General features: G+C 46.1%; 1 protein-coding gene across 1 annotated transcript in view; it reads right to left on the minus strand.

Moving 5' to 3' along the window:
* Positions 1–3,595: 3,595 nt before the first annotated feature.
* fam166c (family with sequence similarity 166 member C) overlaps positions 3,596–19,949 on the minus strand; it is a 46,315-nt gene continuing 29,961 nt past the window's right edge. The window contains exon 4 of the mRNA XM_041187436.1: positions 3,596–3,737. Coding sequence (XP_041043370.1) covers positions 3,596–3,737 — 142 coding nt within the window. The remainder of the gene's footprint in view (positions 3,738–19,949) is intronic.

Raw genomic sequence — 19,949 nt, forward strand, 5'->3', positions numbered from 1 at the left:
GCTTGAATTCATTTCATAACACTACAGGTTTAAAATGGACAAGGAAAACCAAGTTCACATATAAATATTGACCAACATTCACATTCAATCAATAAAAGGAATACAGAAAAAAACACTTAAAATGAGTCAAAAACAACAGCGTTAACTGTTTAAAAGAAAGCTGTTCTAAAAAAAAAACGCTGTGAAAGGCTTTTAAAATTGTGGTTAATCCTCAGGACTTCACCTTGCTGTGCATAGCAAATAGACTGTCAAGGGCTGCTGCCCTTGTGGGGCATTCCCAGGTCCGGTTGTGTCATTGGGGGCATGGCCTCGATGGAGTTACCCTTTGTTGGTGCCTGTGAGAAGTCGTTCCATACAGGCCCCAAGCAGCTCCCAAGCAATGGGAAGAGTAAACGTAAATTTCCAGGACAGGCAAGAATCTATTTATTCATTTTAATTGCATCGGGCTACCTCTGTCCAACGCCAGTTGAAAACCATGGCCCAGTGTCGAGGTGGAGCTGACATGCTCCATGCTGACCCACCCTGCAGCCATAAAACACTGCAGGGCAAAGGAGTGAGGGCCCAGTAGGACTTCCACTCTCATTGAGATGGAAGTTCCACCCACTGAAGCTGCTGGCAAATTGGATTGGCCAGCAAGGTCCATCAGTCCTGGGAGCACCAGGAAGGCATCAGTGGCAGCTGCCCACACAACAGGGTCCTAAATCTAAAGAAAGGAAACTATGAAGGTATGAGGTGCGAGTTGGCTAAGATGGATTGGGGAACTTCATTAAAAGGCATGACGGTGGATAGACAATGGCTAATATTGAAGGAACAAATGTATGCATTGCAACAGTTATACACTCCTCACTGGAGCGAAAACACAACAGGAAAAGTGGCCCAGCTAAGGCTAACAAAACAACATTAAGGACAGTATTAGATCCAAGAAGGAGTCATAAAGTTGCTAGAAAAAGTAGCAAGCCTGAGGATTGGGAGCAGCTTAGAATTCAGCAAAGAAGGACCAATAGATCGATTAAGAGGAGAAAAACAGAGTATGACTTGCAAGGAACATCAAAGCAGATTGCAAAAGGTTCTATAAGAGTGTAAAAAGAAAAAGAATAGTGAAGACAAATGTAGGTCCCTTAGAGTCCAAAGCAGCAGAATTTATGATAGAGAACAAGGAAATGGTAGAGCAATTAAACAACTACTTTAGTTCCGTCTTCATGGAGAAAGACACAACTAACTTCCCAGAAATACCAGGGAGCCAAAGGTCTAGTGAGAAGGAGGAATCGAAGGAAATTAGTATTACTAAAAAAAAATGCTGGAAAAATTAATGGGACTGAAAGCCAATAAATCCCCAGGGCCTGATACTCTACATCCCAGGGTACTAAAGGAGGTGGCCAAGGAAATAGTGGATGCATTGGTTCTCATATTCCAAAATTCTGGAAATTCTAGAACAGTCCCGACAGTTTGGAGGGTCGCAACTGTAACCCTACCATTTAAGAAAAGGAGGGAGGGAGAAAATAGCGAATTATAGACTGGTTAGTCCAACCTCAGTAGTTGGGAAAATGCTAGAGTCTATTATAAAGCATGTGATAACAGGACAGTTAGAAAATATCAATGAGATTAGGCAAAGTCAACATGGATTTATGAAAGGGAAATCATGTTTGATAACCCTACTGGAGATTTTGAGAACATAAATAGCAGAATAGATAAGGGAGAACAAGTGGATGTGGTACAATTGGATTTTCAGATACCTTTTCATAAAGTCCCACATAAAAGGTTAGTGTGTAAAATTAAAACACATGGGATTGGGGGTAATATATTGGCATGGATTGAGAACTGGTTAGCAGACAGGAAACAGAAAGTAAGAAGAAATGGGTCTTTTTCAGAGTGGCAGGCAGGGTCTAGTGGGGTACCGAAGGGATCAGTGCTTGGGCTCCAGCTATTCACAACATGTATCAATGATTTGGATGAGGGAACCAAATGTAATATTTGCAAGTTTGCTGACGATGCGAAACTTGGTGGGAATGCGAGTGGTGAGGAGGGTGTTAAGAAGCTTCAAGGCGATTTAGACAGCTTGAGTGAGTGGGCAAGTACATGGCAGATGCCCGAGCGTAATATGACGCGCAATGACATCGGGCGTGTGTCCCGACATCATCGCGCGCTCGCGCAATATTTCGCTCGGCGGACGCGCGACAGAATCGGCTGCCCGCCCGCTGTTAGGGGAAAGGCCTATAAAGGCCATTAACAAGCTCATTAAAATCAAATGTACGCGGCCCGTCCAACTCTACGGTTGGCGGGCAGGCGAAAAGGCCAAGCGGCCTTTACATTTTTTAGAAAACCTCAAATTACGAGAGAGACGAGCTTTCCAAAAGCAAATAAACATCAAATAAAAACTTAACTTTTGAATTAAAAATCTCCCCCGGCTCGTGTGACAGAGTCACGGGAGGGGACGTGTTTTTTTTTAAATTTTTACTGCCTTCATTGATTTTTTTTTTAAAAGCGCTTCAACACCACCGCCCCCACCACCCCCCTCCCCCCCCCGCCAACAGCCCCCCCCCACCCCCCGACGCAGCTCCATGTCTCAGGGAGACTGAATCGCAGAGCAAACTGCACACCAGACCCGCTCTCCAACATCCCCCCCCCACCGCCAGCACAGGCAGTGGTGCCACTCGTGATCCACGGGGCCAGCCTTAACTGACCCGCCCACGGGAAATCGCTGAGCGGAGCGGATCATGGGCGCCGGTTCCCGCCAAACCTGCCCGAGGAGGGCAAAACTCTGGCCGACGTCTCTACGAGAAGAAGAAGAAGATGATCGAGGCCCGAGCGGTTAGGTCCGAGGTCTTGAGCCGAGAGGGTAGGGGTGGATTAAAAAGAGGGCTGGGGCGAGGGAAGGGGGTCAAAGGGAAGGGAGCGGGTAGAAAAGGATGGGTTCGGCCTAAGGTGGGGCTGCCCCGTGATCGGCAAGTGGCAGTCCCCAAAGAGTGTCGCCACACCCACCCCCACCCCACCCCACCCCTTTCCCCCCACCTTTTAAGCATCTGAGTTAAAAAAATCGGGCTTCACACTCACACCCAACAAACATTCTATGGCGCGGGTAGGATATGATCGTGGTCAACTGGCTTGACAACGAGCACCAACACCACCGCCCCCCACCCCCCCATTCCATATTATGGGGGAGAGCTCGGGGATGGGCAGGAAAGTGGTGAGATGGGAGCCCGCCCTATTTTACATGCACCCACCCGCCCCCCCCCCCCCCCCCCCCACCCCCCCTCCCCCCACCACCTTCCCCTCCCGCTGGGAAACAGCCCTGCCAGGTGCAGGTAAAATCCAGCCCCTGATCACTGTCCGAGACAAATCTGCGCTGGCTGAGATGCCAACTTTTCTATTTTCAACCACACCACCCACCCCCACCCCCCTCCCACCCCCGTCACCCAGTTGAATTGTCCGTTGACCCTCACCGTCTAGGATCACCAATGTTCATAAAACTGTACCCCAGCGAGGCACCCGTTCATTACCGAGCAGAGAGAACTACTGACACAAACTGGAAAGAGAAAATGCTTTATTTCAATTAAATCAACAGTTTCATAACAACATTTTGTTTGTGGATGGTCATTTATTGGTCCTCACAAAAATAGGTTTTTTGGTCATACCCTGCCTGGTAGTCAGTCATTCTTTGAGGACTGCACTGCAATTGTGACGTTGGCCCATGAGCACCAAATAGCGTCCCACCATCCAGCCTTGGACAATGCAGAAAACTAGGAGGAATAAACTAGTTTAGGAAATAGTCAGTCTTTAAATCCTCACTGAGCTTTCAATAATATTTGCGCTGTAGGGTGTATGGAGTTTGCATAGCTGGGCTCTACTTGCTTATTATGAATTCTCAGAATTAAATCCTATATCATCCATTCTATTCTGGAAACCCAGCTGGTGAAGGATAGAACTGAAGCCAATCTTTACATATTTTTTATGAGCATTTATTTATCCAACAATCACAGTCTCAGTCTCTTCCTATTTGTAGGGTTACAAGTGAATCCCCAGTTAAGACCTGCCAGTTAAATATAATTAATATACTATAAACATTTATTATTGATTTCTTTTAGTACACATCAGAATTCTGCAAGTATTTTTTTCTTCTTCTGATAAGTGTATTGCCTGCAGCAAAGATGAAGAGACAGCATAGTTTCTGCAGCTCAGCCTAACAACTCTTATTTGCATCTTTCTCATGGATCTGCTTATGGTATGGTTCAGTAGGTTTTTTGCACAGTGGTAATTAATTAGCAAACTGATAACAAGCACAACAACATTAAACAAATTGTGTGGATCTATGTTTGCACTTTGAAGAGAGATCAGGACAAGTGGCCATAAATGTAAGAGAGTAACCAATAAATCCAATATGGAATTCAGCAGAACTTTATTTACTCAGAGAGCAGTTCAAGTATGGGATCCACAACTATGTTGAGGTGAATAGCATTATTGTATTGTAAGGGAAGCCAACTAAATACATGAGGGAGCAGTGCAGCTCTAACAACACTCAAAAAGCTTGACACCACCCAGGGCAAAGCAGCCTGCTTGATTGGCACCACATCCACAAACATTCATTCCCTCCACCACCGACGCACAGTAGCAGCAGTGTGTGTACTATCTACAAGATGCACTGCAGGAACTCTCCAAGGCTCCTTAGACAGCACCTTCCAAACCCACGATCACTACCATCTAGAAGGGTAAGGGCAGCAGATAGATGGGAACACCACCACCTGGAAGTTCCCCTCCAAGCTACTCACCATCCTGACTTGGAAATATATCACTGTTCCTTCACTGTCACTGGGTCAAAATCCATTAACTCCCTCCCTATCAGCACTGTGAGTGTACCTACAACACTTGGACTGCAGCGGTTCAAGAAGGCAGCTCACCACCGCCTTCTCAAGGGCAACTAGGGATGGGAAATAAATGCTGGCCTGTGGTTAATTGGCATGTTTCTGTGCTGTCAACACTTTGCAACCTTGTTTGTAAGCTCAATTCCTTCCTTCTTGATAGTTTTGATTTGAGATGGATAGTTTCAAATCCCTTGAACCCTGAACTTCCAGTGGGCATCAAGCCTGATTATTATTATCAGAATACAATATTACCTTTTAAATACTGGACAATCTTCATTGGCATTTAATCTAGTAATCTTAATAATGCAGCCAAAGAGAGAAGCCATATAAAAGGTAAGTTCTGTATAACATTAATAGGGTCAGAGTTATTCCCTGTACTAACTTTGATCCTAAAGGGAACTGGGAGGTATTTTCCCATTTTTCTCAAGTTCGGGTGAGTGCTCATCTAGTTTTTCAAATCCTCCAAGAGATTACATGAATTTCGGGTGGAGTGAAGAGTGAACATAATGTGTAGCACAAGGCATCGTGGTTGTGATAGTCTAACTGGACCAGTCATTCTTTTCACTTCCATCACCGTTTGTACATCATCTCCTTTGATTTAGTTTGTACAGAAATTCTGCTGCTTTGACATACCTACCTGCTTTATGGAGGTCACAGCAGATATTCTTAGGATTACTCATTTCTAAAGTGAGAAACGTTAGCCTATCTTATTCCAAAGCAGAGGCTTCCTGGATATTAAAATGAAACACATTATTCTACACCTTGACTAGTACAGGTACTTTCACTCACGGTGGTGCATCCATAGCAGCCTCTGAATGTCCTTTTGGAGAAGTGCACAGAGCAGCTTCCAAATTATCTTTGCACAGTCTTTCCAAGTATTCACGTGGCCAGGCCATATAGTTGGGGGAAGGGCACTCATCTTTGTTTCTTTGGCTGTTTGGAAATAATTTGGCACAAGGATTAGTTTGGTTTTCATTCAGCAGTTATTTGTTCACTAAAGTTTTTATTATTTCTTCCTTTGACACGATGGGCATGGAAGAATAATATAAGCTAATTGGAATTGATTCATGCATGCGCAATAGAAAGCAAATTATGTTGGATTCAATAGGTGATATTCAAAAAATCCCCAGGAAGTCCTTTTAGTGAAAAATACTAGCAACTGTGGCCTTATTTATTAAATCTGAATCAAGCCGCAAGAAAACTAAAACAATGTTTGGTTACAAACTATCTATTGCAGCAGACTGTTAATTCAATTAAATAAATCATCAATTGCAATTTACTAGGCCTTATAGTTGCAGCATTCAGCAGCTAAAACAATTTGCTGTTTCTGTGAGTCAGCTACTGTTAAGCAGCTAATCAGTCAAACAGCTTTTTATATATTATATCAGACAGAATGAATTTGCTTTCTTACTGCCCATAATCAGTATGCTTTGTATGGAAAGAGCTGTGTCTTTTATTACCCTTGGAGTGTGTAGTCCAATCAAATAATGCAGCAGCAAGCTTCTGTGAGTTAAAAAATGAAGAATGTTATTTATTCAGACACCCTTACCTCAAATTAATGCAATGCTATGCACCCAGTCTCACACACGCATGTGCGTGCACACACGCGCACACACACACACACAGGATACAGATAAAGCTAGTGCACTTCTACAGATTTCAGTTAATTCAGCCTCTGATTTACAATTTCCACCCTCCCAGGTGATGATTTGATGATTTAAAGTTGAAGAGAGGGTTTTGTAAAGCAAAAGGTTCACAGCAGGTTGTGAAGTTTCTTGCAGTCAAATGTCTAAGATGTTGGTTCTCAGGTGAACTTTGAAACTAGAACAAGTACTTTGACTGCTTGATGACTTGAAGGTAAAGATGGAGCAGGCTTTCTTTCTAGCTGTTGTCTTGTCCGTGTTCTTCTGCCATCTGCCCAGATCTCTTCTGGATCTTGATAAAAGATCTGGATTCAGGATCTGGATAAAGGATCCCCATATCAGAAGCCAGTTTCAGTCACATGGTCAACGGCCATTATCTGCCCTGAATGGCTTAAAGCTAAAAGGCCATTGAAATACAATAAGTGATAGATGGTGGTCCTTCACAATTGTGGATAACTGATCTCATCAGCTTCAAACAATGGCGGGTATGAATTCCACAAAGGGGTACTGTCTGGACGTGTCCATTCCAGGGGGAGGCCCCAACCAGGGTCATTCAATTCAGAACTTTCTAGAAGTTTGATAGTTTGTGATGAATAAGCAAAGGTCACCTGGCCCCCTTGGCAGCCACCTTAACAGTTCATCAGTGTCTGTTTTAAACAAATAAAAAACAGCTCCAGAAACTTCCATACAAGCTCAATACATGTGTAAAGTTATAAATATGACATACCTTCACTAAGCCTGACAATTGTATAAAAATAAAATTGGATATCAGTAACAGAAAAATCTGAAGATGTTCAGGATACATAAAAGATCAAAGTTCTGATGAAGGATTCGTGAATCAACAGGTTGTTTTTCCTTTATTGACTTGGATCGTGTATTTTATTAATAGGGTTTTTTCTGATCACTAGATGGTGCTGACAAATCATTAAACCACATTTTTTAGCTGATTTTTGCCCTCTAAGTAACTGGTTTATCAGATAAAAGCAAAAAACTGCGGATGCTGGAAATCCAAAACAAAAATAAAAATACCTGGAAAAACTCAGCAGGTCTGGCAGCATCAGACTAGTTTATCAGACCTGTTTTATGTACAGGATGGAAGTATTCAGTTCACAATAGTTTATAAAAATGGTAAGTTTTTGACTGCAGTGAAAAATTAATCAGAGAATTCAAGCTTCTTACACATCTGTGTTTTTCATCACTCAACCATTAAAAACCATCTCTAGGCATTAAAGTCAGGAATTTCATCATGAAAGCTTCCTGCCTCTCTACCTCCCACTCTTTCTTTAAATTGCTTCTTAAAACATACCACTTTTAGCAAACTTTCAGTCACACATTCTAATAGCTCTTAAATGGTACAGTGTGAAATGTTATCTAAGGTTCACATGCAGTGCTTTGGGCCCTTTTAACTATGTTAAAAGTGCGATAGTACAAATTCAAGTTGTTGCAGTTGTTGAGAGAACACAGTTTCCAGAAAGTGCAATATACTTGCAGGAAGCTGATTAATCGGGAGGGTGTCTAATCTTCTGGTTAGATATGCCACAATTTAAAGCTACAATGCTATTGTAAAGCTACATGTTATTTCCTGCTTACGAGGTGCCATTTTATAATGAGTCGGTCTCCCCACAGTGTTATTTTGCATGGTGTTTGAAATTTACGATGTATAGTTCAGCTAAAGTTGTTATTTTCAGCCTCTCACCTTGAGGCCAGCAACTGCCACAAGTTAACACAACGCGAGTTCAACTCAGTTTAATTGTTATTTTGATCGGTAAACCTTGCAGCTTTAAACTGTCCGGTTGTCCATTCAACCCTGAGGGTTAAAAGCACAGATCAGAAGGATATAATATTTTCAAATTTTGCTGCACCTGTAATTAAGTGTAATGCCCGTGTGTGCTGGTATTCCATTTTCATATGTTCTAGACAGATAATTGTGTCTTTAAGTTTGTTTTCTCACATAAATGTATAGTCAGGCTAATAAGTCCTGCATTATTGTAATATAGAATAGAATCGTAGAAGTGCATGGCACAGAAGGAGGCCACTTGGCCCATTGTGTCTGTGCCGGCCGAGAAAGGAGCCACCCAGTCGAATTCTGCTTTGGGCAGTAGCCCTGCAGGTTACATCTCCAGGCGCCTTTTAAATGAGTTGAGGGTTTCTACCTCTGCCACCCTTTCAGGCAGTGAGTTCCAGACCCTTACAACCCTTTGGGTGAAAAAGGTTTATCCACCTCTCCCCCCAATCCTTCTACCAATCACTTTAAATCTATGCCCCTTAGCCACTAACTTCTCTGCTAAAGTAAATAGGCACTTCTCATCCACTCTATCCAGGCCCCTCACAATTTTGTACATCTCCATAAAACCTCCCCTCAGCCTCCTCTGTTCCCAGGAGAACAACCCCAGCCTCTCCAATCTTTCCTCAGAGCTGCAATTTTCCAGTCCTGGCAACACCCTTGTAAATCTCTTCTCTATCCCCTCCTACTGCAATTACACCCTTCCTGCAATGGGGTGACCAGAATGCACGCAGTAGTCAGGTTGTGGCCTAATGTCTTATATAGTTCCCTGTTTTTGTATTCTATTTCTATACCGCAGCTAATAAATGAAAGGATTGCGTATGCCTTCTTTACCATCTTATCGCCGTGTCCTGCTACCTTCAGGAATCTATGGACATTCACTCAAAAGTCCTTCACGTCCTCTACTCTCTCAGTATTCTCCCATTCTCCCCATTTATTGTGTATTCCTTTGCCTTTTTAACCTCCCAACTGCATCACCCCACACTTCTCTGGGTTGAACTCCACTTGCCCCGTTTCTGCTCAGCTGATGAACCCATTGATTACTTCCCGCGGCATTCTGCTGGGCAGAGTCTTCTGTGCCCGCTGGTGCTGGGCGAGTTTGACAGCACAATCAGGCGATAGGGTGAAAAGGCCAAAAATCGGGTTTCACGCCATCATGAAACCAGCGTGCAATCATCTGCTCGGCCTGTCAGTGACGGGCTGAGTTTCCTGCTGTCGGATGTCAGGAAATTCATTGCAATACATCTGCATATCCATTATAAGCCCAGCTCGCCGGAATCGTACCCCCTCCCCCCAACACTGGATCATCCGAGCACAGCGCATATAAAGGCGTGCAGCGGGTGGGCTGCATTTCGAGGGGAACTCGGAGGTGAGTGCACAGTAACGTTGCCCAGCGCTCACGAGGGTCACCTGTTGGACCACAAGGTTTTGGCACCGCACATTCAGCCGAGGGCACAGGCAAGAATGTTACACCATAAAACGTAGGAGCAGAAGCAGGCCATTTGGCCCATCGAGTCTGCTCCACCATTCAATGAGATCATGGCTGACCTGATAATCCTCAATTCCACTTTCCTGCCTTTTCCCCATAACCTTTGATTCTCTTACTGATTAAAAATCTGTCCATCTCCACCTTCAATATACTTAACGACCCAGTTTCTACAGCCCTCTGTGATAAAGAATTCCACAGATTCACTACCCTCTGAGAGAAGAAATTCCTCCTCATCTCTGTTTTAAATGGGTGCCCCCTTACTCTGAGTTTATGCACTCTGGTCCTAGACTCTCCTACAATGGGAAACAACCTCCCAGTATCTACCCTGTCAAGCCCCCTAAGAATCTTATATGTTTCAATAAGGTCGCCTCTCATTCTTCTAAACACCAATGAGTACAGGCCCAACCTACCCAACCTGTCCTCATAAGAAAGTCCCTCCATCCACGGGATCAATCTAATGAATCTTCTCTGGACTGCCTCCAATGCCAGTACATCTTTCCTTAGATAAGGGGACCAAAACTGTTCACAGTATTCTAGGTGTGGTCCAACTAGTGCCTTGTATAGTTTTAGCAAGACTTCCCTATTTTTATACTCCATTCCCTTTGAAATAAAGGCCGACATTCCATTTGTCTTCCCTATTACTTGTTGAACTTGTATGTTAGCTTTTTGGAATTCATGCACAAGGACTCCCAAATCCCTCTGTGCTGCAGCTTTCTGCAGTCTTTCTCCATTTAAATAATATTCAGCTCCTCTATTCTTCCTGCCAAAGTGCATAACTTCACGTTTTCCCACATTATATTCCATTTGCCATTTCTTTGCCCACTCACTTAACCTGTCTATATCCTTCTGTAGGCTCTTTGTGTCATCCTCACCAATTGCCTTCCCACCTATTTTTGTATCATTCGCAAATTTGGTGATAGTACATTCACTTTCCTCATCTAAGCTATTAAAATATATTGAAAATAATTGTGGCCCCAGCACTGATCCCTGTGGCACTCCACTGGTTACAGGTTGCCACCCTGAAAATGCCCCCCTTATCCCAACTCTCTGTCTTCTATTAGTTAGCCAATACTCTATCCATGCTAATATGCTACCCCCAACACCATGGGCTCCTATCTTATTAAGTAGCCTTATGAGCAGTACCTTATCGAACGCCTTTTGGAAATCCAAATATATTACATCTACTGGTTCCCCTTTATCTATCCTGCTTGTTACCTCCTCAAAGAATTCTAATAAATTTGTCAGGCATGATTTCCCCTTCATGAAGCCATGCTGACTCTGCTTGATTAGATTATGGAGTTCTAAATGCTCTACTATAACATCCTTTATAATAGACTCTAACGTTTTCCCAATGACAGATATTAAGCTAACTGGCCTATAGTTACCTGTTTTTTGTCTCTGTCCCTTTTTGAATAAGGGCATTACATTGGCATTTTTCCCATCCTCTAGGACTTTTCCAGAATCTAAGATTCTTGGAAGATTACTACCAGTGCATCTACTATTTGTGTAGCTACTTCCTTTAATATCTTAGGATGTAATCCATCAGGTCCAGGGGACCTATCGGCCTTTAGTTTTCCTAGTACTTTTTCTCTAGTGATAGTTATTGTATTTATTTCCTCCCCTTCCTTTAGTATTGGAATTCTATTAGTGTCTTCTATTGCAAAGACTGAAGCAAAGTATTTATTCAACTCCTCTGCCATTTCCTGGTTCCCCATTATTATTTCCCCAGTCTCAGTTTGTAAGGGGCCTATGTTCACTTTAGTCTCTCTTCCTTTTTATATATTTAAAGAAGATCTTACTGCCCGTTTTTATATTACTTGCTAGTTTACCCTCAAAGTTTGTCTTCTCCCTCTTCATTATTTTTTGGTCATCTTTTGTTGGTTTTTAAAACTTTCCCAATCCTCTGGCTTACTACTAATCTTTGTCACATTGTATCTCTTTTCGTTTAATTTGACACTATCCTTCGCTTCCTTGGTTAACCGTGGTTAGTTTATCCACTTTCTTGAATCCTTCTTCCTCACTGGGATATATTTTTGTTTTGAGTCATGAACTATTTTCTTAAACCTCTGCCATTGTTCATCAACCGTTTTTTCTACTAAAATCCTATCCCAGCCCACCCCAGCCAACTCTGTCCTCATTCCTTTGTAATTACCCTTATTTAAGTTTGGCACGGTTGTTTCTGACCCAAGTTTCTCACTCTCAAACTGAATGCTAAATTACCATATTATGGTCACTGTTTCCTAGGGTATCATTTATTAAACCTGCCTCATTGCACATTACCAGATCCAAAATAGCCTGATCCCTGGTTGGACCCACAACATATTGTTCTAGGAAACTGTCCCAGATACACTCTATGAATTCTTGCTCGTGTCAACCTCTGCCAATTTGATTTTCCCAATCTACATGAAGGTCACAGTCACCCATAATTAATGTGCTGCCTTTTTTACATGCCCTCATTATCTCCTGATTTATTCTCTATCCTACAGTATAGCTAATGTTCAGGGGCCTATAGACCACTCCCACCAGTGTCTTCTTCCCCTTTTTATTTCTTACCTCCACCCATATGGTTTATACACCTTCCGATCCAAGATACTTTCTTGCTATTGTACTTATTTCATCTCATTCTAACAAAGCTACCCCACCACCCTTTCCTTCTTGCCTGTCCTTTCGAAAAGTCACATACCCCTGAATATTTAGATCCCAGGTTTGATCTCCTTGTAACCATGTCTCAGTAATGGCTACAAGATCATACCCATTAACCTCTATTTGTGCTGTTAATTCATTTATTTTGTTCTGAATACCATGTGCATTTAAACAAACAGCCGTTAATTTTACCATTTACCATTTTTCCCCCTTTGACTCTATTTGCTGCTGCTTTATTTTTGTTTCTATATTCTGGGTATCATTAACTAAATAGCTGCCCTGCAAGGCTGCCAAGTCCTGTTGCTTTGTAAGCCTACATATCCCCTTTCCAGAACCCACCCCCCACTCTATTTAGTTTAAAGCCCTCTCTACAGTCCTAGTTATTCAATTCACCAGGACACTGGTCCCAGCACAGTTCATGTGAAACCCAACCCACCAGAACAGCTCCCTTCTACCCCAGTACTGGTGCCAGTGCCCCATGAACTGAAACCCATTCCTCCCACACTAATCTTTCAGTCACACATTTAACTTCTTGACTTTATTTACACCATGCCAGTTTGCCCATGGCTCAGGTAGTAATCCCAAGATTATTACCTTGGAGGCTCTGCGTTTTTAATTAAGTTGCTTTTGCCCGGTTGGCTGGCAGTGTGGTGCCAGGTTAAGGGCTGCACTGTGGTTGAGGTGAATTGGGGAAGCGGGGGTGGGGTTGGGGAGCCAAGGGTTGCCCTGCATTTGAGCCAAGTTTGGCAGGGGGGTGGGGGGGGGGGGAGGGGTGGGTGCAGTGGCAAGGGCTGCCCTGCTGTGGATGGTAGTGCACAAGCATGTGCGGGTGTGGGTGGAAGGAAGCTGCCACACATTAGGGAAACCTTGCATAAAGTGACCATTCCTCTGCAGCTGAGACAGTTCAGACGCAGCCACATTGACATGCGTGGAGTTGGGCCTCTAGCTCATTGGCACGCTAAAGCAACACAGTCATGAAAGTCTTACCCAATGCTCCAGCGCTTTTCATCCCTCAGGCACAAACTGAAAACTAATGAGTGTTTTAGTGGACTGCGGAACAATTAGCTGCCTGCGACCGATGTACAATCACCTTGCAAAAGGACGGCCACAGAACAGTCACTGCTGGAGGCAAAGACGAAGGACGAGAGAGACGGGGCCGCTTGGCTGTACAAAAGGAGGAGCAGCACCCTCAGGAAGAAGGGGCAGCCTGGGCTCCCACACTCAGACCGCTTGCGATGAGCCACAGCGAGCCGTCGCTGGTCAGCGCCTAGCTAGGCCCGGGGTCTATAGACACTGCCTTTCGTTCCTGCAGATGACTGAGAACCAGTGTCGCTGAGGACTGCGCCTGTCTGGGCAGCTGGTCAGTCGCATCTGCCAGCTGCTGCAGAATTTGGTGCCACCGGGACATGGAGGGCATCCACTGCCGGTGGCTGTGGAAATGACCACGGCGCTTAATTTCTACACCAGTGGCTCCTTTCAGGGCTCCACAGGTGATCTCTGTGGGATATTGCAAGCCTCCACCCACAAACACATCAACGAGGTCACAGATGCCATCTTCTCAAAGGCACACAACTTTGGGCTTTTCGCCCGGGACCAGGAGAGCCAGGATGTAAGAGCGATTGGATTTGCCCAGATCTCAGGATTCCCAAAGGTGCAGGGCGCCATCGACTGCACTCATGTGGCGCTCAGATCTCCATCGCAACAGCAGCAGTCAACTATGTCACCTGCAAGGGCTTCCACTCGCTGAATGTTCAGCTGGTGCCCGACCACCAGATCGCAGGTCTTCAGGTCTGTGCACGGTTCCCAGGGAGTGTCCACAACTCCTACATTCTCAGTCGGTCTCAGATCCCTGACGTCTGCCAATGTCCACAGAGGCTGCAGGGATGGCTCCTCGGAGACAAGGGCTACTCACAGACCGTGCGGCTGATGACACCCGTGGAGCAGCCTCAGGGCTGTAGCAGAGCGAAGGTACAATGAAACTCAAGCTGCAACTTGCACCTTGATGGAGCAAACCCTTGGGATGCTGAAAATGAGGTTCCTGTGCCTGGACCGGTCTGATGGAGCCCTGCAATACAGTCCGCGGAGGGTGTCACACATCGTCATTACCTACTGGGCCCTCTACAACCTGGCGCTGCAACAGGGAGAGGAGCTGGCTGAGGAGGAGATGGAGGAGCTGCACATCTCCTCTGATGAGGAGGACGTTGACAGTGATGAGGGTGAGAAGGTCCTCAAAGGTGAGGACGCTGCCGATGAGGTCATCGCACTGGCCAGACAAGGAAAGTGTGTTCAGGAGGACCCCATACCTGCCAGATTCATGGAGAATGATGACAACATGCAGTGAGGTGACACCATAGACCTTCACATTGCATCTGTGAACGTTTAACTCCAGTCCGGCTGCACACGTACCCTTTGTGATAAGGCTCCTGTCATTGAGATGCAGTGGAGGCCCTAATTGTCGCTCACTTGCGCTCTGCGATCAGGAGCACAGCATCACTGGTCACGGATACTGGAGAGATGAGGGGGGGTAAGCCCCACCTTAAAGGTGCTGAGAGCACACAGAGAGAATGAGGGAACTCTGTGACACCTGCCAACAACATTCTGGCAGCAATGACCAGCACCATCGAGGTGCAGGCATCAGTAATATGTCCGGGAGTCTGAGTGAGTGTCCATAAGTAGGAGGACCAGCAAGTGCACACCGGGGACATCCACCCAGGTGAATCCCCTCTTCCTGTGACCCCAGCAGCTCCAGCTCTACAGGGCCAAGGAGGATGCCACTGCAACACAACAGGACCCCGAAAGCAGGCTGGGGCCTCCAGGACTATCACTGTGGTCTGAAGGCCTCACAGAACACAGGAAAGAGGCCCTGGACTGAGACACCTGCTTTTATCTTATGCAGGAACCAAGGTTTCACATCTGAGTGACACGAGCACTGCTCATCAGAACAAAGAGCCATCGGCAGGGAGACATTGTTGAAAGTTCATTGACAATAGTGAACATTATGTACAAGTGATTAACACCTGTGCCCAGGCTGTGCAACTACATCTTCTTAACCTTCCTAACCCTGCCGCTATGTCTTGGTGCTCCCCCAACATCCACAGTGGAGGTGGAGGCAGCCTGCTGACTGCTACGCTCAGTCTGTGATGACCTTGACGGACTTCCTGTGGAGGGCCGAGACCTGGAGGCCCCGGCCTGCTTTCAGGGTCCTGCTGTGTGGCAGTAGCACCTTCCTCAGCCTGTAGAGCTGGAGTTGCTAAGGTCACAGGGAGAGGGGATTCACCTGGGTGAATGGCCCTGGTGTGCACTTGCTGGTCCTCCTCCTTAAGGGTGCATGATGGTCCCTGTCTAATTCCTTGAGGAGAAGGGGGAGCTGGAGTGAGATTGAGCTGTCCCACACCCCTCACATGTACACACTGCTGGAGGCCAACTATGGTGTCAGTGATGGAGTTGAACCTGCGCAGCAGTGCAGGACCGAAGTGCTGGACCAAGGTCTCCATGGTGGCCGCCATCCTACCAGTTTTGACCTTGGTGTGTTGGTATACTGGCGCTATCACCTCAGTCTGAAGGCAGACGGTCTCCTCTGTCGTGCCTTGCAATCTGAGGAGTGCAGCGGACATCCCTTCCTGATGTTCCTGAACTTGCCTTTGCAGCTCCAGCAACTGTGGCATGACCAAGTCCAGAGGCTCATCATCTGACTCAGATGCAGAAAATTTCTGCCCCCCCAGTGCTGGACACCTGGGTTGTCCCTGCCCCTACCTTCTGTGGATCAGACAGTGCAATGTGCTCAACAGATAGTGACCCCGAGTATACTCTAGAATTAGATCCCACCAAGGTGTGTGCCTCTGCGCTGGTGGAGAGTGTGGGTGGGCGCTGTGATGGGTCTTCAATGAAGGTGCCTTCAGATTCCTCTTCAGAGGTTTCTTCGGGGCTTGACTGGAGGTCTTGGGTCATGGACCTCCTTGACAGTTTCCCAGATGTGCCTGCAAAAGCATGGGGAGATAATTAGTGCATGGCAGTGACCTGTGAAACAGGACACATCACTCACAGCATGGTTGTCTGATATTGCACTGCTGGATCCTCACTTGGTTGAGCACCGCCAACCTCACCATCAGCACAGGAATGGTCCAGATCCTCGCTGGGCAGCTGGATGGCTCTGTTTTCAAAGTCCGTGAGGACCTTGATTTCAGGCATTCCCCCACCAGTCTGCGACCTCTCCCTGTTGTTGTGTGCCAGCTTGTCCTGCATGAATACAGGTGGAGAGTGTGGGTGGGCGCTGTGATGGGTCTCCAATGAAGGTGCCTTCAGATTCCTCTTCAGAGGTTTCTTCGGGGCTTGATTGGAGGCCCTGGGTTGTGAACCTCCTTGACAGTTTCCCAGATGTGCCCTGTATGGGAGAGTCTATGCGGGACACCTGCCAGGCCAGCTGACAAGTATGACTGGCCTATGTGGGTGGTGAGTGGTCCCATGGACTGGATGAGGACAATGATGGTGAGTGTGAGAGAGTGAATGAGTGATGTCCCTTGAACTGGAGTGAGTGAGGGCCCTGTGGATGTGTGACAGGGGTTTGTGAGTGTGTGAGTTGAGAGTGATGAGAAGAGTGACTTACCCTGGCAGAACGGAGGAGATCAGCCATCCAATTTCGGCACTGGGTGGCTGTCCTCTTTTGTACAGCGTTGGCGCTGACCACCGCTGCCAAGCCAGATTGGTGATGTTGTTGCCCCTCCTGTAGCCGAGGAGGGGGAGTGGTGGGTAGTGGACATCACTGCAGGCTCCACAGTGTCCAAAAGGCACTCAAGGGATGCATCACTAAACGGTGGGGGGCTTGGGTTTCAGTTTTCTTGCCTGTCGGGGCCATGTCTCCCTGCAGCAGTCCCCTGGGCTGGAAGCACTGGGAGGTGCGCACGCGGCTGCACTTTAAAAATGGTGCCTAGCGTGAGGAAGCGGCAAGCCGATGGCGTGAGGGGTGAATGAGAGCCCTCCTTCCATCGAAACGGCGTGTTTCCCGGGAATGCATAATTGATGCGGCGGGTTTGAAAAGCCGCCATTGCGGCCGGCGAGCAAAACGTTCTTTTTCTCATCCGCTACAGCACTTAGTGCAAACCTGATATGAAAAACCTGATATGGAAAAAGCCTGTAGAAACTGCCTCCTTATCCACGCTTAATACATTTGCATATTCATTTGCATATATTTAGAAATAAACTATATAAGTACCTGGTAATCTTTGAATTATTGCAAGATAGACGGGATTCAACATAACTCATGAACCTCAAAGCTATGAAAATCCACCTGTGTGTCTCCTTCCCCTCTCCCACCTGTTTCTTGGGGCTGGAATTTCCTGTGTCTTTATACCCAAAGTAAATGCGAGTGAGGCGTAGAGCAAGTACCAAGAATAAAATATTGAAGGAACCCATACACATGTGCGCCACACATAACTGCATCTGGCCCCAACTTCCTTGTTCTTTTGCTCGCATTGATCGCTGCTTCTAAATGTACCTCATCTCAGTATAATGGTTACTCTGCCAGGCTAAGGAGAATTTTTGTTTTATTGCACTTTTTCTGTGTTCATTTGAGACCTGTACTGCATTGTCTGTCTCTCTTAATGCATTTTTAGGACACCTGAGTAAACCACTGAAAAGCTTTGACACAACTGCATGTTGCTTATGCTGAGTGAACAAACATGATTGTTGAATAGGTTGAAAATTTAATTTTAATGCTTAAAGAAGGACTATATGGTCTGAGTTTCACATGTCCTCAAGCTCTGATTGTTTCTGTCCATTTTTATGTTAGTGAGATTGACAGGGCCCTGACAATATTCCGGCAATAGTCCTGAAGACTTGTGCTCCAGAACTTGCTGTGCCCCTAGCCAAGCTGTTCCAGTACAGCTACAACACTGGCATCTACCCAGCAATGTGGAAAATTGTCCAGATATGTCCTGTACAGAAAAAGCAGGACAAACCCAACCCGGCCAATTACAGCCCCATCAGCCTATTCTCGATCATCAGTAAAGTAGTGGAAGGAATCATCAAGCGGCACTTGCTTAGCAATAACCTGCTCACTGACACCCAGTTTGGGTTCTGCCAGGGGCACTCAGCTCCTGACTTCATTACAGCCTTGGTTCAAACATGGGCAAAAGAGATGAACTTCCGAGGTGAGGTGAGAGTGACTGCCCTTGATATCAAGGCAGCATTTGACTGAGTGTGGCATCAAGGAGCCCTAGCAAAACTGGAGTCAATGGGTATCAGGGGGAAAACTCTCTGCTGGCTGGAGTCATACCTAGCACAAAGGAAGATGGTTGTGATTGTTGGAGGTCAGTCATCTCAGCTCCAGGGCATCACTGCAGGAGTTCCTCAGGGTAGTGTCCTCGGCCCAGCCATCTTCAGCTACTTCATTAATGACCTCCCTTCCATCATAAGGTCAGAAGTGTGGACGTACGTTGATGATTGCACCATGTTCAGTACCATTCACGACTCATCAGATACCAAAGCAGTCCATGTCCAAATTCACCAACACTTGGACAATATCCAGGCTTGGGCTGACAAGAGGCAAGTAACATTCGCACCACACAAATGTCAGGCAATGACCATCTCCAACAAAGGAGAATCTAACCTTCACCCCTTGATGTTCAATGGCAATACCATCACTGAATCCCCCACTATAAACATCCTGGGGGTTACCATTGACCAGAAACTGAACTGGACTAGCCATATAAATACTGTGGCTACAAGAGTAGGTCAGAAGCTAGGAATCCTGCGACACGTTACTCACCCCCTCTCCCCAAAGTCTGTCCACAAGGCACAAGTCAGGAGTGTGATGGAATGCTTTTCACTTGCCTGGATGAGTGCAGCTCCCACAACACTCGAGAAGTTTGACACCATCCAGGACAAAGCCCGCTTGATTGGCACCCCATCCACAAACATTCACTCCCTCCACCACCGGCGCACAATGGCAGCAGTGTGTACCATCTACAAGATGCACTGCAGGAATTCACCAAGGCTCCTTCAGCAGCACCTTCCAAACCCACAGCCATCTAGAAAAACAAGAGCTGCAAAAGATGGGAACACCACCGCCTGGAAGTTCCCCTCCAAGTCACTCACTATCCTGATTTGGAAATATATCACCATTCCTTCACTGTCACTGGGTCAAAATCTTGGAACTCCCTTCCGAACACCACTGTGGGTGTACCTACACCACGTGACCGCAGCGGTTGAAGAAGGCAGCTCACCACCACCTTCTCAAGGGGAACAAGGGATGGGAAATAAATGCTGGCCTGGCCAGCGAGGCCCACATCCCATGAATGAATAGAAAGAAGGACGTTTGGCGTAAATGGACATTGGCCAAATTGCCACATGAATGGATAGAATTAAGTGTAACCTCTTGGTTGCACCCCAACCACCTGATGTCAACTAACCTACCAAAAATAACAAAGTTAGCATTGTACATCGGGGAGGATTTTCCCCTCGTCGGGTGGACATGGTGAGCGGACCCGGGACCAGCCGTGAGAAGGTCCACCACCCGCAATCGGGTCCCAAGCGCGATT

This window comes from Carcharodon carcharias, chromosome 5 (genome assembly GCF_017639515.1).
Source record: "Carcharodon carcharias isolate sCarCar2 chromosome 5, sCarCar2.pri, whole genome shotgun sequence".
Classification (NCBI taxonomy): Eukaryota; Metazoa; Chordata; class Chondrichthyes; order Lamniformes; family Lamnidae; genus Carcharodon; species Carcharodon carcharias.